This window comes from Scylla paramamosain, chromosome 12 (assembly GCF_035594125.1).
Source record: "Scylla paramamosain isolate STU-SP2022 chromosome 12, ASM3559412v1, whole genome shotgun sequence".
NCBI lineage: Eukaryota > Metazoa > Arthropoda > Malacostraca > Decapoda > Portunidae > Scylla > Scylla paramamosain.
This window is the reverse complement of record NC_087162.1, coordinates 22425014-22442947: the sequence shown is the minus strand read 5'-3', so window position 1 is coordinate 22442947 and position 17934 is coordinate 22425014. Positions and strand designations below refer to the sequence as shown.

Sequence of the window (17934 nt, the reverse complement as noted above, 5' to 3'; positions counted from 1 at the left end):
ATACTAGCATACTTGTCATTGTAGCTTAATTATTATTATTATCATTATTATTATTATTATTATTATTATTATTATTATTATTATTATTATTATTATTATTATTCACAGTGGTGGTCTTGTTCCTGTTGTTTTCTTATCTTGGCTTCATCAGTAAGAGTAGGAGGGACTGTGTTGGCCTGGGGCGTGCAAGCTGGGCGGGGCGGGGGGGCTGGTGGGCGGGGCTGCCTCCAGGGGACGTGCATGGGAGTAGCGCCCGCTGTCTGGGTGGCGGGTCGTGATGTAACATTAAGGTCGTGTTGAGGGGAGGTGCTTGAAGGGGTGAGCGGCCTCGACTCCCCCTTTAGCCCATCATCATGTCCAGGAATTCTGCAGAGAAAGAAATGTGTTGATGTGCTGGTAATGTGTTGTGTCTTCTCGTCTTGTGTTGCTTTGTATTCTGGTACGTATATTCACCCAAGGTATTTTAGTACAGGTGATTCAGTCTATTCCATCGTAGTGAACCCAATATAAGTATAGTTAAGCTAGTATATTCCAGTATAGTCGACCTGATATATTTCATCATAGTTAACCCAGTAAATTTAGTACAACTGACTTAATATATTCCAGTGCAGTTGATCCAAGATATGAATTAAAGTTGGCTTAATATGTTACAGAATAGTTAATCCACTATTATAAGTGACCCTTTATATTTAGTCCAGTTGACTTAACATTCCAGTACAATTGACCCATATGTTGATATCACAAAGACTGAAACTTTTTGTACTAGAATGGCATGACTTATTTTGGCAACTGCACACGAAGAACATCAGTCAAAGCAGTCACGTCATGAGAGGTTCCAAGTCAACCGTGGACTCGAAACACAAGAATTCCTTTACGTAGAGTTTTATTGAATGGCTCAACTTTTCCTTCTCCTCTTGGGTTTATTAGCTTGGCTCCCTTTCTTAATACCTTTAGGCTTTCATTTCGACTATTGTCAGAGGCCACAGATGATGAGTCAGGTCTCTCTCTCTCTCTCTCTCTCTCTCTCTCTCTCTCTCTCTCTCTCTCTCTCTCTCTCTCTCTCTCTCTCTCTCTCTCTCTCTCTCTCTCTCTCTCTCTCTCTCTCTCTCTCTCACCCAGAACCCTGATAATTTTCACTGTAGCCCACTGAAGTAGTCGAGATAAGGCGGCAAAATTTTCAGTAGACGGAGCGAAAAGCGAGGGGCGGTAAGAGACGTTGGAAGCAAACCACCGGCTTGAATCCTATTTTTGCTGAGAGGAAATAAAAGTTAAAGTTGCGTGCAGTAGAGAAAGAGAGAGAGAGAGAGAGAGAGAGAGAGAGAGAGAGAGAGAGAGAGAGAGGAAATTCGTAGAGAAGGAGAGGAAATTCAGACATCGGCCAGAGCAGAGCTTTCGTAATTGTTGTTTATAAGGCACTGGTTACCCTCCTTTTTCTCCTGTGTATGTTGTGTGTTTTAGACCATTTTAGGCTAAGATCCTCTATTGACAGACTTTTTTGATCAATTCTTGGCGTTTAGATTATGTATTTGTTATCTTGTTGGCTTATTTGTTTATTTCCTATACAAGAACCTGGTAACTGACATTCCCAGCAGGTCAGGCTGTATAAAAACGCCAAAGACAGTGAGAGTAAGTTGCCAGGTTAATTTCTCCGTGCAAGAGCTGATAACTGATTCCTAGCATATCAGACTACTGTAGGGGAGAAAGAAGCAGCAAGTGTGCCAGGGTAGAGCCTCTCACAAGACTTGATACCTGATTTTTAGCGGATCGGACGATTCAAGAGTGTTGGAATAAAAAAAAAAAAGAGAGAGAGAGAGGGAAGTAAGTTAAAAAAAAAAAAAAAAAAGACAGGAAAAAAGCGTGCCGGGTTACAATCTCCAGACAAAACCAAATGTCTGATAGCTTATTAGTAGACCAGAAGAGTTGAGACTGGACAAAACGCGAAAGGTAATGAAAAAAAAAAGTATGCAGGTTACAGTCTCACAAAAAAACCAGGTAACTGATAGATCCGTTTCACACTAGAAGGCTTTTCGTAAACTATCCAACCAAAACGCTTCTGATGTTGGTAAACGCCCTAACAAACAGAACATTTTCGGTTAGGTACTGTACGAGTACGAAGACTGGAACTTGTGGAACTGGCCTCTAGGATCCTGTAGAAAGCGCATGACAGTGGAAAGAAGCGTTGCAGAGATCGTAAGCATACCATAAGACATTGGACTAATAGAATGCGCAGTAGACAACAGAAAGAAGTGGAACAGGACCCGACTTGTGATGGATATTGAGGCAGACTTGAAGATTTATGACTGCAGAGAAACACGTAAGACAATGAAGGAAGTGTCGTAGTGATGAAAAGCAGATCATAAGACATTGGACTGTTAGGAAATACGAAAAACAATAGGATACCCGTCTTGTGATCGCTACTGTACACTCACCATCGAAGTCCACAGTGCCGGAGCCGTCCTGATCGATCTCGTCAATGATGCCGTCCAGCTCCTCGTTGCTCAGTTTGTTGTCCAGCTCTTTCAGAATCTCGCGCAGCACACTGGTGGGGATGAAGCCTTGGCCTGGGAGAGAGAGAGAGAGGGGGGAGGGGTTTTATTATTTATTTGTTTTTTTTTTTTTCAGGGAGAGGAAGATAGTGGCATTAATATTTTGTCTGTTATAGTAGTTTTTCGTTAATTTATATGTTAAAAGTAGTGAAAAAAGGTTTGCAGAGAGAGAGAGAGAGAGAGAGAGAGAGAGAGAGAGGTAAATTTTGTCTCCTCTAGGCTACAAAACTATGAGACTGGTACAAATGTCTTAAAATTATGTACCAAAATTAAGTTGAAGAAGGAAGAAAGGATTCATTGCAGAGAGAAACGAAAAGATAAACATAAAATTAATGTAACTAACCCCAGTTACACTTTTTTCGTTACTTTCCTCCACATTACCTCTCATTCCTCCACCTTCCTTCCCTCCTTCCCTTCTGGACTCCTGCCAAACTTTCACCTCCTTCTCTCCTTCCCTCCCTCCCTGCCTCTCTTCCCCTCCTTTCCCAACCCTTGAGAAATGACATGGCGGCCCTGATGAGTTCCCCGAGCACTGAAAAGGAGAGAGAGAGAGAGAGAGAGAGAGAGAGAGAGAGAGAGAGAGAGAGAGAGAGAGAGAGAGAGAGAGAGAGAGAGAGAGTGGAGTCATATCTACCCAATACCAATTTTGACATGAGAAAAAAAAATAAATAAAAAAAGTAGATAGATGGGGAAATAGGTCGATAGCTAAGAGTCTGTACAGGTAGATGGGTTGTAGTATATATAGGTGATACATAAGTAATAACAGGAAAATGAATGACTTACCTGAGTGAATTACAACCCACCACACGAGTACACATCATAAATTTTTAGTTAAAGGGACACGAAGAAAAGAGAGAGAGAGAGAAAAAAAAAGAAGAAAGAGACGGGAGTTGTTTTATACGCATATGTAAATGAGAGAGAGAGAGAGAGAGAGAGAGAGAGAGAGAGAGAGAGAGAGAGAGAGAGAGAGAGAGAGAGAGAGAGAGAGAAAAAAACGCTTTAAAGATTTTTTCTTGTGTCAGGGAGTGGTACTTTGGGAAGAGAAAGAGGGAGAGGTGGTGGTGGTGAAGTTCTCAAGGAAGAGTGAAGTGGTGAAGAGAAAGAGGATGAAGACGAAACAAAAAAAAAAAAGCTGAGTCTTGAGAGAAGATTGGAGTAGAGGTGAAAAAAAAAGTGAACGTCTGAGAGAGAGAGAGAGAGAGAGAGAGAGAGAGAGAGAGAGAGAGAGAGAGAGAGAGAGAGAGAGAGAGAGAGAGAGAGGGAGGGGGGGTAACTTACTCTTCTTGTCGTACAGTCTGAATGCTTCCTTAAGTTCCTTTTTAAGTTCTTCTTCATCATCCTCGTTCATGAACTTGGTCGCCAGCAGTACGAACTCGTTGAACTCCAGCTCGCCCGACCCTGCCAGAGAGAGAGAGAGAGAGAGAGAGAGAGAGAGAGAGAGAGAGAGAGAGAGAGAGAGAGAGAGAGAGAGAGAGTAGGTGGCTTATTTATTTATCCACGTGTTTGTTTGCTTGCTCTTGGTACAATTTTGTTTGCCAATGCTTTATTTTTATCCGCTACCTGAGAATATTGCGCATTATTTCAATTATAGATATTGTAGTAGTAGTAGCAGCAGCAGCAGCAGTAGTAGTAGTAGTAGTTGTAGTAGTAGTAGTAGTAGTAGTAGTAGTAATGCCTTCCTTATTTAGTAGCAAGGTTAGCAACAGTAGTAGTAGTAGTAGTAGTAGTAGTAGTTACAGCATTACCTTCCTTATTAGGTAGTAGTAATATTATTAGTAATATTATTAGGCAGTAGTAGCAGCAGCAGCAGCAGCAGTAGTAGTAGTAGTAGTAGTAGTAGTAGTAGTAGTAGTAGTAGTAGTAATGCCTTCCTTATTTAGTAGGAAGGTTAGCAACAGTAGTAGTAGTAGTAGTAGTAGTAGTAGTAGTAGTAGTAGTAGTAGTTACAGCATTACCTTCCTTATTAGGTAGTAGTAATAAAAAAAATATAAAAAAAAGCATTAGTGACAGTGACTCCATTACCCACACAACCCCCCCCTTCCCTCCGCTCCACTCACCGTCCACGTCCACCTCGCTGATGACCTGGTCCAGTATAGACCTGCTGACCGTCTGCCCCATCATCCTCAGTATGGTGCCCACCGTGTCCGTGGAGATGGCGCCCTTCTTCTCGGAGTCGAAACTGTCGAACGCCCTCTTGAGCACTGGGGGGAAGAGGTGGGGAGGGGAGGGTTAAGAGCGAGAGAGAGAGGGGGGAAGGGGAGGGTGGTGTTAAGGGTAGGGAAATTATGGAATGGAAGAGGTAAGGGAAGAAATTTGATATGGGATGATGGAAAATTCGGGAGAAAACGGGAAAAAGGAAAGTTATATGGAGAAAGAAGAGGAATGGAGAGGGGAAGAATAAGATTAAGAGAGATTATTTAGTAGGGAAGATGTAAGAGTAGAAATATAGGGTGATGGAAAATTGTAAGGGGGAAATAATAAGGGAAATGAAAGTTATATGGTATAATAATTAGAAGAGAGAAAAAATATTAGACAAAAAAAAGTTTAGAGAGAAAAATATGGTTTCAATTCTCTGGTGTTTGTGTTTCTGTGATGTGACTTTGATGTGCCTCAATAATCACTATATATAAAAAAGAAAAAAAAAAAGGTCTTGAGAGAGGATGAGAGAATGTTGTGATGTTTCATATGAAGTACGTAGTGTTCATGTATTTCAATAATGTGACTTGGGTGTGCCGTAACAGTCATTAGATATCTTGTTTATGCGGACGAGGAGGGTCTTAACATGTCAAAGGATAGGGGGAGAAAAAAAAAAAAAAAAGAAGTTTATTTGCAGGCTTAACATGAAATAATAAGGTTTTAATGCGTCAAAGTCAGGGAGGATAAAAAAGAAAAAAGAAAAGGGTGTTTGAAAGTTTACTATAGGTCGGGTGGGGTTCGTGTGCTATATTATGAGGTAGTTATGTGGTTTTAGTGTTACTCTTGTTTAGACGGTGCTGTGTAAGCTTTGGTGCAGAGTGTGGCAGGTTGAAGAAATATGGTATATAAGACGGGGGGAGGGTGTTTGAAAGGCACTACGCTTATATTACAAGATACTTACCTGAGAATATCAAGAATCGCGTGTCTCCGCCTCTCTCTCTCTCTCTCTCTCTCTCTCTCTCTCTCTCTCTCTCTCTCTCTCTCTCTCTCTCTCTCTCTCTCTCTCTCTCTCTCTCTCTCTCTCTCTCCCCGAGTATGCGTCTGTTCCTAAGCGCTAGGTTCTCACATCAGGATTATTTTCAAAAGCCACAGCGTTTCTTTTTTTTTTTTTAAGTACTTTTGTAAAATCATCTCTAAAATCTAACAATCTCTAAAATCTAACACCTTTAAAAACGCTAATAATTTCCACTTAAGCCTCTTCACCATTAACTTTCACTAGAGCCTGGTAAAAATAGTGGAGATGAACATTCCGAATACAGTCCCCAGTCTCTTCTCTCGCTAAGCATGTGGGTGTCAGGGTGAGGGGCAGCAGTGCAGGGCCCTCGCCGCCTCACCTGTCATCTGCTCGGGGTCAATATCGGGCAAGTCGGCGTCAGACTGTAAAGAGAGGAAGGGCGGAGCGTCAGCAAGGCGTAGGGGAAGAGGAGTGTGGCTGTGTGGTTGGTTATGATTGCGTGTTCTCAGGGTCAGTAATCAGGATAGAACAAGAAATAATGAGTTCCAGCTTGAAAAAAAAAAAAAAAAAAAAAAAAGCTTGAAAAAAATAAATAAAAAAAAAATAAATAAATAAAAAAAAAAGATGAATTTAGAAAAGAGATAGGAAGGAATTGGTTCTCGAATAGAGTGGTAGATGAATGGAATGGACTCAGTAATCAGGTTGTTAGTGTTGAGTCATTAGGGGGCTTTTAAAAGAAGATTTGACAAATTTATGGATAGGGTGATAGGTGGAAATAGGTAGATAAATTCATACAGGGTCTGCTGCGTGTACGCCTGATGCTTTCTGCAGCTTTCCTATTTTTTATAGACGTGTACTCCTCCTCCAACTCCTCCTCCTCCTCCTCCTGTTGTTGATTGCAAATTTTACCACCACCACCACCACCACCACCAGCACCAGCACCATCAGCATCATTAGAATACATGCACCCACCTATAAGAAAACTTTTATATAAACCAACTTCAGGATTTCTTTTCCTTACTTACATCGCCTCTTCTTCCTTGATCTTCCCTTTCATTTCTCTCCTACTGCACTTGCCCCATCCATCTTTCTTTCCCCCCTTCCTCCTTGATCTTCCTTTCATTTTTCTCCTACATTTATCTTTCCTTCCTTTCTTTATCCCCTCTTCTCTCTTGCATTTCCTCCCATCCCTCTCTTTAATCTCTCATTTCTCTGCACCACTCCCCCACATCCATACCTCATTCCTCTTTCATGTCCTCTCTTTATTACGCGTGCATTTCCGCCCTACCTTCTCTCTCCTCTCCATCTTTCCGTTCTGTTTCACGTACATAAACATATAATGAAGAAACTACCTCGTCTGGCCTTCGTTTTCATCCACTTTTTGCGTCCACTGCCCCTCGCTGCCCCTTACACAACGCTGGAGGGGCGAGGCGAGGCGATTCGAGGCGAGGTAGAGAACGCGAAGAAAAACATAGCAAGGACAGTGAATGATCTAGACTTGTATACCCGTACCCAACATGCACCTGCCGTGTGTTGCGTGGGTCCCTGACTCGCCCCAGTAAGGAAGATAGTAAGGGTCAGATTGCCAAGTGCATATATTTATTTTATTTTATTTTTTTCTCCCTTACTTGTAATTTGCAAGGAAATGTCATTCTTACGAGTTTCTGAGGGTTTGATGTTTGCTATTTCCTATTCCGTGAGGTTCTTTAAGGTGTGTATTTTATTTATTTATTAATTTATTTTATTCATTTTATTTTATTTTTATTTTTTTCTCGATAGTTTAACATCTTTGGTCTACTGTCTCTTCTCTCTTCCGATACTTTTGAGCGGTACTTTACTGTATGCGAGGGGGAAATATATTTTTGATCTTATTGAAGTTCTCGTGTGTGTGTGTGTGTGTGTATGTGGGTGTGGTTCTCGTCGCCCTACCGCCGCCGCCACCACCGTCGCCGCCGTCCCCAAAGCCGCCCGTCCGCCAGTTGTTTATTTGCCATTATTTACAAGTGGGGACAGCCGGCGTCCGTCCGTGCCTGCCGATCCGCATTTGGCACTCACTTATAAGCTTACAGACCGCGGCGAGGAGCGAGAAGCTGAAGGGGAAGGAACCGAGGAGACTAGAGGATGAGGATGAGGAGATGGCGAGGGTGAGGAGACTAGAGAGGCAGCGTGAGGTGAAGGTAATGAAGGAGTGAAGCTGAGGGCGAGGGTGAGGAAGAAACGGGATATCTGAAGCACCACTACAAAACACGAGGGACTTGACGGGGGCGGCGGCGACGGTGGTTTGAAACTACTAGAAGAAAACCCACCAAGTTTAGCAACGCGGCGCTCTTGCGTGGCTGCCAAAGACAATTTTTTCCTCCTCCTCCTCCGCTACATCCTCCCCGCTCCTCGCTTCCTTAAAACGAGGGCGGGACAGTCGCTGCACAAGCTGCATAATTGGCGTGAGTTGAGTGAGGATGGCGGCGGGCGGCAGGTGGCGGGTGGCGGGGTGGTGGTACAGGCGGCGATTTCTTGGCCCCGCCGCCCGCTCTCCCGCCCGCCACCCACGTGCGGTCAAGTCAAGAACACGAGGCTCGTTCAACAAGGACGTTAGAATTGACTGTTGCGGGGCTTGGGAGGCGAGGGACAAGGTCGCTGTGTTCCTCTTGCGTTTATATCTTTGACTCCTTTTTGTCAGTTATGTAAATTCTATATTTTTCATGAGCGTCGCATATAAGCGAATTCTTGCGGCGCCTTAAAGTAGACAGATGACGCAAGCAATCCGAAATGTCACTTTTTTCTCGAATACTTTTTGCCACATGATGTTATCGATATTCCCCCTCCCTGTGTTTGCTATCCTTCATTTAGCTCTCCACTGCATATCTCCGCCGTACTCAGTGACTTGAAGAAGCGTCAGGTCGAGTGCGTCACCCGCCACTCGACTCTGTCTCATTAACTGGATAAGATAAAACTACCTTCCTGCCTCGCCCACGACCTTCCGCAAGTCTTCCACCAGAGACCCGCGCCTCGCTAGGGAACAACAAGCCCACACGAGGGAAGGGAGAGAGAAACGAAACGAAACAAAAACAAAAAAAAAGACTCGGTAAATAAGAAAGGAAAGTACGGATGCAATCAAGAAGGTCGAGGCTGGTGCGACACGGGCAGCTGCGGTCTGGCTCCTCGTGCGGCTGATGTGTGGAGACGTTTATGCCTTATTGAGTGTGACTGGGTGTCCACCGCCGCGCCCTGGCAACACGGGGTACTGAGGAGCCAACACACACACACACACACACACACACGTACACAAGCATTCAACCTTTAGTTACTTTACTTGTTTTTCCAAATACCGTTGTTGAGAGTGCCAACAACAGCATTTCCTCCTCCTCCTCCTCCTCCTCCTCCTCCTCCTCCTCCGTGACGTCTTCATATGCCTTGGGACACAGAGATGCAGGAAATATCGCTTGCTGTTTCTCATCGTATTTAATTTCTTCTTTTGACCGACCTGGAGAAGGATTAGGTGTGCCCGCTCGTGTTGCCCGTGTGCTTATCTTGTATCTTGAGGAGGAGAGAGGGAAGGAAAGGAGGAAGAGGAGGAGGAGGAGGAAAGGTCGGAGAAGAAGGTAGAAAGATAAGGAGTGATGGTAGGAGGAATAGAAAAAGATTGAAGTTGAATGATATAGAACAGAAGAGAGAGAGAGAGAGAGAGAGAGAGAGAGAGAGAGAGAGAGAGAGAGAGAGAGAGAGAGAGAGAGAGAGAGAGAGAGAGAGAGAGAGAGAGAGAGAGAGAGAGAATAGGAAAACGATGATGACGAGGTGTAGATGGCGAGAAGTAGGAAGAACACGGGGACTAAATATAAATAAGACTAATAAAGATCAAAGACTAAACACTCTATATATTTTGTCGCGGAAAAATAAATGTAGGCAGTGTGTCACAGTTGTGGAGGGGAGCAGGGCTGGGGAAGAGAGAGAGAGAGAGAGAGAGAGAGAGAGAGAGAGAGAGAGAGAGAGAGAGAGAGACGTGGGGCGAGACTTTAGAAGACAATGTGAGGCTAAGGTGGATTAAAGGACAATGCAAAGGAGAGTTGTAACAAGATGACGTAAGATTGCGGTGGACATTTGGCCTGGTATTCTGAAATGCTTTGCTCTCTCTCTCTCTCTCTCTCTCTCTCTCTCTCTCTCTCTCTCTCTCTCTCTCTCTCTCTCTCTCTCTCTCTCTCTCTCTCTCACGACTGTTTTCAAAGGCCACAAAGATACTTAGCCGGGTTTCTCAAGACTGTTTCATCTGTTCATAATGTAGAAATCTTGTTAATCTATCACTAGAAAAACACCCTTTAAAACCCGTGACACTTTAGTAACTGGAGTCTTTTTGAGAGTAGTGCAGGTACAGCGCAGAAGTGTTTCCGAATATAGGTGCCAGTGCGCAGGATTTGATGCTGATGGTGTGAAAAAAAAAAAAAAAACAGCAGCAGACCCTTTGACCCGCACGAGTCTGTTTGTTATGCTGCACTCTTGACTATGATTCGGGGTTTAGCTGAGATGATGGCGCGGACAAAAATGAGGAGAAAACAGCAGTAGACCCTTTGACCCATACGAGGTTGTTTACCTAAGCTGCATTTCAAACTAATTTAGAGGTGTGTTTTTAGGACCTCATGGTGACACGTCTCGATGTTTTGTTTCTACTTTCAGCAGGCTTAGTGGAAGTTACTGTGGCGATAGGGAGCGATGTCAAGGGTGTTTTCATGATCCTTGTGGTGGTTTGGGAAGGATTATGCAAGATCACTGAAGAAAAACAGCCTTTTGAAGGATGTTTTCATGACTAGTGGCGGTTCAACAAGAATTATGCAGAGTCGAGAAAATACTTATTTCAAGGATGTAATTATGATTCTAGTGACAGTTTAACAAGGATTATGCAGAATCAGTGGAGAAAAAACACCCACTTGAAGGATGTAATTCTAATTCTAGTGGCAGTTTAACAAAAAATATACATGTTCATTGAAAAAAAATTAAATAAAATACCCATTTGTGGGAATTAACTATAATTCTAGTGGCAGTTCAACGACAATTATGCAGAATCATCGGGAAAAAACGCCTATTTCTAGGTTGTATTTCTGTTTCTAGTAGCAGTTCAACAAGGAATATGCAAAATCATTGAAAAAATCTTACGAAAACTAATAATCTCTTTGGCCCTCAGAAAATAATACTACAACTTAAAACGCTTCAGAATAGAGGCGCCAGATGGTTATGTTTGGACGTGAAGAGGCGGGACGCAGCGAGGGAGAGGAAAGCAAAGATTGAATTACAGCCACAATGTTACTCGTATGTAGCACTGAGCTGTAGGGGTGTGGACTGAATAGCACAGGGAAAGGTCCTTACGTTATGGTGTGTCTCCTTCTTTCCTTTTTTTTTTTTTCATAATACATCACTTTTTTTTAACAGCCTGCCATTACTCCCGCCTTGCTTCAAATTTCAGTGTCCTCTCCTATTTTTTTTTCTATTCTACTTTCCTTTATTTCCCTCTTCGCTTTTCTTTCTGTTATTTTCTTTTATTTCTCATAATTTTCCTCACTTTTTCCTCCTTTCTTAGCCTCAACATTCTCTCTCTCTCTCTCTCTCTCTCTCTCTCTCTCTCTCTCTCTCTCTCTCTCTCTCTCTCTCTCTCTCTCTCTCTCTCTCTCTCTCTCTCTCTCTCTCTCTCTCTCTCTCTCTCTCTCTCCGCAGATGAGCTGGAGAAGAGGAAGAAAAAAAAAATAGCGTGAAGTATTTAATGATTCTTTCGTCGCCTCAAAATACACACCCAGGTGAAGAGAAAACAGTAAACTAGAAACACCCCCAGCTGGTGTATACTTGTACTTGTGTCCCTCCCTTTCTCTTCCCTCATTTCCTCCGCCCGTCCGTCCCTCCTTTTCCTACCTCCCTCGTTCTCTTCGTCCTCGTCGTCTTCCCTACTTTCTTCCATCCCTCCCTTATTTCCGCATCCTCTCTCTCTCTCTCTCTCTCTCTCTCTCTCTCTCTCTCTCTCTCTCTCTCTCTCTCTCTCTCTCTCTCTCTCTCTCTCTCTCTCTCTCTCTCTCTCTCTCTCTCTCTCTCTCTCTCTCTCTCTCTCTCTCATCCACCCACTTGCTCACAACAACGAGGAAGCGTGCAGTTTTTTTCTCTTTCTCTCTTTTTCTTTCCTTTTTTATCTTGTTGACGTGAGCACAGTGAGAGAAGATGTGTAGTAGGAAGGAGAGAGAAAAAGAGAGAGAGAGAGAGGGGAAGGAGGGTATTTCGACGAAGTAGAGGGGAATAAAAGTGAGGAGGAAAGATAATAGGTAATAATAAACATAGGTGGGGAAAGGTGTGTCTCTGAAGGAAGAAATAAAACATGTCTATAATCTAGTAGATACTCAGGTGGTGGTGGTGGTGGTGGTGGTGGGTGGCTCTCGTATCGACTGAATGCAATGAGACGAGTTCATTTGCTAAGACTGCGAAGTCTGATTTTTGGCTCCTCTTTTTTAGCAGGGTGTTGTGGAAGGCTTAGGGAGTTGTCAGTGTTCTCATGGCTCCAGTTATTATTGAACAAAGGAAAGAATGCGCGCGATCACCCGACTCTTACTTCTCTATTAGTTTCAACAAGCTGATTTCATGGTGCTAGTGATGACTGATCGTGAACTCTCCATCTACCAAGGTAAAGGATACTCATGAGAATTCAACTTTATCATTTCTCTCTCTCTCTCTCTCTCTCTCTCTCTCTCTCTCTCTCTCTCTCTCTCTCTCTCTCTCTCTCTCTCTCTCTCTCTCTCTCTCTCACAGGCTGTAGAAGTTAAGGAGAGTTTTCAAAGTGATTTCATGGTTCTAGTAATGATTGAAAACTCTCCACCTACCAAGGGAAACAGTACTCATGAGAACCCGACTTTTTAGAAATTGCAGTGGCTTTTGAAAAATTGTTTTAGTAAGACTCCAAGCGTTTAAGAGCACGACATTAACTTGTTCATGGTTCGAACTCCGCCTTGTGACACTGGCACTAAACGACCGTTGGCTGCCTGTCAGTTATCTTACACCCGGAGAATAAATGTTTATATACAGTATCAACAAGGACAAGGACAATCAACAATGTTTATATACAGTATTAACTAGAACAGGTAGAAAGTTTTGTTTATATACAGTACACTTTAGGTCAGGTAGAATCTTTAATTTATATTGAGTATTAAATAGAACAGGCAGAACATTGAGTTTATGTACATTATTAACTAGAGCAGGTGAAATGCTTAAGGTGTCTTTTCCAGTGCTTAGTTATATTGTTGGGTACGTAAATAATGATAGCGCGTATGACAAGAGTGAGGGGCACCAAGAGACGGAGATACGTACAACTGAGGACAGCAATGACTGGCCCGTGTTCTAATTAGTGTGTTGCGCTTTCCTTGTTAAACTATCACGAGAAAAACGCACCTTTGCAAACCCGAGTAACTTTAAATGGAGCCTGTTAGAAGTAGTCAGGTTGAGTCATGGGAATGTTTGAGAGCACGGTCCTAGAGGCGCGAACTTAGTAATTACCGCAGATGTGAAGAAAAACCAGCGAGGATAATGGCAGCGTGACAATAGTAAATAGAAGTAGAGGAAAGAAACAAGGGGTGAGGGTGAGACTTTGTAGAAACAGAGCATATCATAGGAATTAAAAGAAAGAGCCGGAAAAAATAGAGAAGGACATTTTTTTTTTTTTTTTTGAGATAAGGGAAAATTCAACTGAAATAGGGTTAAATGAGAGAGAGAGAGAGAGAGAGAGAGAGAGAGAGAGAGAGAGAGAGAGAGAGAGAGAGAGAGAGAGAGAGAGAGAGAGTCGCATAAGCAGTGCCGAGTGACAGATGAGGAGGGACGCCAGGTGCCCTCCCTCCACTCCTGCTTTCTCTCCTCCTCCTCCTCCTCCTCCTCCTCCTCCTCCTCCTCCTCCTCCTCCTCCTCCTCCTCCTCCTGCGGCAGTGGAAATAACCAGTAACCAGGTGAAAGAGAAATTAAATAGACCTCATTCATTATCACCTTGCTTAACGTGTTTGAACTACTCCTCCTCCTCCTCCTCCTCCTCCTCCTCCTCCTCCTCCTCCTCCTCCTCCTCCTCCTCCTCCTCCACGTCTTTGAAGGGAAGGAAGGAGGCGACGCGGGGGTTCTGAGTGGCAAAGGGTAGACACTTGTGTATGATTAGTGGGCGCCGTGCGGGAGGGTGGGAAGGGAAGGGAGGAGGAATTTGGGCTAGGGAAGGGAAGAGGAAAAGTGAGAGAAGGGAGGAACTTGCAAAAGATTGAGTGTGGGAGTGGTGACCTTACCAAAGCTATCATTTTGTTCTAATAGTGTTACCCTCTCCTTGGTGTTCTTTGCTGCTTCCTCCTCCTCCTCCTCCTCTTCCTCCTCCTCCTCTTCTTCCTCCTCCTCCTCCTCCTTTTTTAACCTTCGCCACAAAGATAAAGACACAACAAATATTTGCAGTGAGCCATCCCTTCCTCCTCCTCCTCCTCCTCCTCCTCCTCCTCCTCCTCCTCCTCCTCCTCCTCCTCGCCCACACCGTCGCCCACAAACAACACGCCTCCATACTTCTCTCCCACCCCTGCCCGCCCACTTCGCGCCATCCAGCCACCCACACACCGGTGCATGCTAAATCACTCCCTTCATTATTATCATCATTATTCCTCCTCGTTGCCTTCGTTTGGGTTCATTTGTTACTTGTTCATTTGTTGTCTCCTGTTAAGAGTTATTGTGTGTGTATGTAATGTTGGCTCTCTCTCTCTCTCTCTCTCTCTCTCTCTCTCTCTCTCTCTCTCTCTCTCTCTCTCTCTCTCTCTCTCTCTCTCTCTCTCTCTCTCTCTCTCTCTCTCTCTCTCTCTCTCGACCTCAATAGTGCAAAATTTTCATCACATACACATATCCATTTTTTATTCTTTTTTTTCTTTTACTCCTCCTCTTTCTCCTCATTATCCCTCCTAGCTCACCTCACCTCCCCTCCCCTCCCCTCCCCTCCCCTCCCCTCCCCTTCACCTGTACCTCAGCACCTGTAGCGCGATGGAAACCTTTTCTCCGTCTAGACGCTGCACTTTTGCCTGTCTGGGATTCTCTCTCTCTCTCTCTCTCTCTCTCTCTCTCTCTCTCTCTCTCTCTCTCTCTCTCTCTCTCTCTCTCTCTCTCTCTCGTCTTTTTCTTCCCTCCATCCTTGTCTGTCTGTGATCAAGTCCTCTCGTCTGTTCTCTCTCTCTCTCTCTCTCTCTCTCTCTCTCTCTCTCTCTCTCTCTCTCTCTCTCTCTCTCTCTCTCTCTCTCTCTCTCTCTCTTTTTCCTCCTTTTCTTCCTCACTCATCCTTTTATTTTGTGTGTCTGTTCCTTCCCTTCCTTTCTTTCTTCCTTTTTCCCCTCATGTCTGTGATTGTGTGTGTGTGTGTGTGTGTGTGTGTGTGTGTGTGTGTGTGTGTGTGTGTGTGTGTGTGTGTGTGTCTGTCTCCACTGATTTGTTTTTCCGTTTGTTTGTTTGTTTGTTTATGTCTTTATCAGCTTGTTAGTGTGCATGTGTGTGTGTGTGTGTGTGTGTGTGTGTGTTTGTCTGCCCGTCTGTTTATCTTTCAGTCTTGCTTAGTTTTCAGTCTGTTTCTTTTCCCGCCTCTCCCTCATACTTGTCAGTCACGGCCCGTATTTTTTCCCCAAGCGAGTGTATCTTTTTTTTTATGTTCATTATCGCAGTTATTTCAGGAAACACACACACACACACACACACACACACACACACACACACACACACACACACACACACACACACACACACACACACACACACACACACACACACACACACACGTACGTTTCAGCGACTGTCACTTTGCCTCGCGTCTGTTGGCTCACTATGTTTTGTGGTCTGCGTCAGTTCATGTCATTTGTTTTTTTTTTTTTTTTTTTTTTTTTTTTGCGTACTTGTGAGTTTGTTTGAAAAATGACAGTCATGCGTGGTTTACCCGAGTGAGGCAAGGGCAGTTACACACTTCTTGGAAAATTAACTTCATGCTGGCACGGAAATTTTCTCTCTCTCTCTCTCTCTCTCTCTCTCTCTCTCTCTCTCTCTCTCTCTCTCTCTCTCTCTCTCTCTCTCTCTCTCTCTCTCTCTCTCCGCACTTTAATGTAGTGTTTAGACCCCCATTCTGTCCACCTCTTTAATGCAAGAGTTAACCATTCATTCTTTTTTTCTGGTAAACTGTGGAACTCCCTGCCTGCTTCTGTATTCCCTCCTTCGTATGAATCAAACTCTTTCATGAGGGAGGATTCAAGACGCTTATCCTCAAATTTTTAATCCTTTTTAACCTCTCTTTGGGGACCGTCACTCTCAATGGGCCTTTTTAAAACTTCACACATTATCTTGCCCTTGACCAGTGTCCCTCTTACATAAGAAAAAAAATCAGGCATTCACTTGAACCCGCTGGACACGTAAAATTGATGAACGTGTGAAAAAAAAAATGTTTAAGGAGATCGTTTTCAGTATTTTGTGGCGATTATCTCCGGAAATGTTGAAATACGGAAAATTCGCACGAGATCTTATGACAAATACGTCCTTAAGTATTCATGAAAATCTCAAGTATTCGGGTTTGAATTCCCTCGTTGGACGTACGGCGATGTGTTAATCAGCTGATGCGGTAGGAACACTTCTGGTTTTGAGAATTCTGACCAGTTTTTGTCATCTCGTGGTGCCTTAACATGTTGGCGCCGTCTTAGTGACATAACGATCCTGTCCTTGTTATCTGCGCTGGAGTGTGTTTGTCTCCCTGATCGGCTTACATCCTTGCCGCTACCTGAGCATTTTAAAGTACATGTTCAGATTTATCAGGCGTTTATTCTGCACCAAGTACTCCTTAAACGTGATGTACTCTTTCTGTATAAACGCCTTTTGTGTGTGTGTGTGTGTGTGTGTATGTGATTAAGCATGGAGTCATTAATATCTTTTGAACTGTATAATCGTGTGTAACTATTGAACACATGCATATACACACGCGCGCACACACACACTTATTTTATTATTATTATTTTTTTTATTTTTTTTTTTTTTCGCAGCCGCTTTATGTTGCTCCATAGTTTTGTTTTTCTTGTCGCGTCATTTGTTGCTGTATTTCTTGTTTGTGTACTTCTCTTTGGAGCGGGCAGTGTCAGTGTCCGGCAACTCATTCATTCATTATCATTATTATTATATTATTATTATTATTATTATTATTATTATTATTATTATTATTATTATTATTATTATTATTATTATTATTATTACCATCGTTATCGCCATCTTCCCCTCACGCTTCCTCCATCCAAATCTCTCCCTCCGAATATTATCTTCCACTTTTTTCCCCCTTCACACCTTCCCACTCCACCTTGCCTCCTATCTCATCTCGCCCTTTCATGTTACTTCTAGATTCCGTCGAAAGCCCTCCACCTCATTTTGCCTCCACATGGTCTGCTCCACATGTATACACTATACACCACAGGCACTCGATCCACTCTTGCAGGTATCCACAGTGTCTTCAGTGGTGGTATTGGTAGTGGTGGTAGTGGTAGTTAGATAAGATCACTTCTTTGCTCCAAAACCTACCATCTTGGCGGTCTTGAGTGAGGAACTACAGGAGAACACTAGTAGCTGCCTGCCACTCTCAGGTTTATATACTGCTGCTTAGCTCCCTCCTTCCGCCACCCTCATCGACCCCTCCCCCGCCTCCCTCGCCTCCCTCACCCTCCTCGTCTCCCCGCCTCTCACGTCTTCTACCGATCACCACCACCACTACCACCACCCACTGAAAATACCGCAGTGGGGGCCAGCCAACGCGTGCCCCCAGTACCCTCCTCCTCCGCCGCCACTTTATTGCGGTTTGTGGCGTGAGTCATCTGCCGCCCCTCCAGGTCACCCGTGATCATAGGGCGGCTTCAGGAGGCGTCTCAGGCAGTAGGTAGTAGGTAGCTGGGCGCCACAGGACTTGGAGACATGCTGGACTTGTCTTGAACGTGTCTAGATTTGATCCTTTACTCGCTTCATCATCTTCCCGCCCTCGTCCGTCCTTGTCTTCACCACCCTCAGCCCTCGTCCTTCACCCACATTACTCACCCCTGACACTTTGCCTTGCCCTCACCTTTCCTTGTCACTGCTGCTGTCGGCCCTTCCCCTCCGCCCCGCCCCGCCACGCCCCTCGACTTTTCACCTCCTCCCCCTCCTCCTCCTAAACGTTTCACCGCCCTAGCCATGACATGTTATATTATGGTGCTTAGTGCAGGTGTGGGT

General features: G+C 44.1%; 2 protein-coding genes across 6 annotated transcripts in view; one reads left to right on the top strand and one right to left on the bottom strand.

The window, feature by feature from the left end:
- LOC135105899 (troponin C, isotype gamma-like) overlaps positions 1-17369 on the bottom strand; it is a 19467-nt gene extending 2098 nt beyond the window's left edge. The window contains exons 1-6 of the mRNA XM_064014557.1: positions 17254-17369; positions 6077-6119; positions 4604-4747; positions 3825-3944; positions 2430-2561; positions 1-366 (exon numbers count right to left, since the gene is read on the bottom strand). The exon at positions 1-366 is cut by the window's left edge and continues 2098 nt beyond it. Of these exons, the coding sequence (XP_063870627.1) occupies positions 341-366; positions 2430-2561; positions 3825-3944; positions 4604-4747; positions 6077-6119; positions 17254-17256 (468 nt within the window). The 5' untranslated portion in view covers positions 17257-17369 and the 3' untranslated portion in view covers positions 1-340. The remainder of the gene's footprint in view (positions 367-2429; positions 2562-3824; positions 3945-4603; positions 4748-6076; positions 6120-17253) is intronic.
- The window catches only part of LOC135105898 (glutaminase liver isoform, mitochondrial-like), a 94185-nt gene that overhangs the window by 51472 nt on the left and 24779 nt on the right, over positions 1-17934 (top strand). The gene's annotated exons all lie outside the window — the stretch shown is intronic.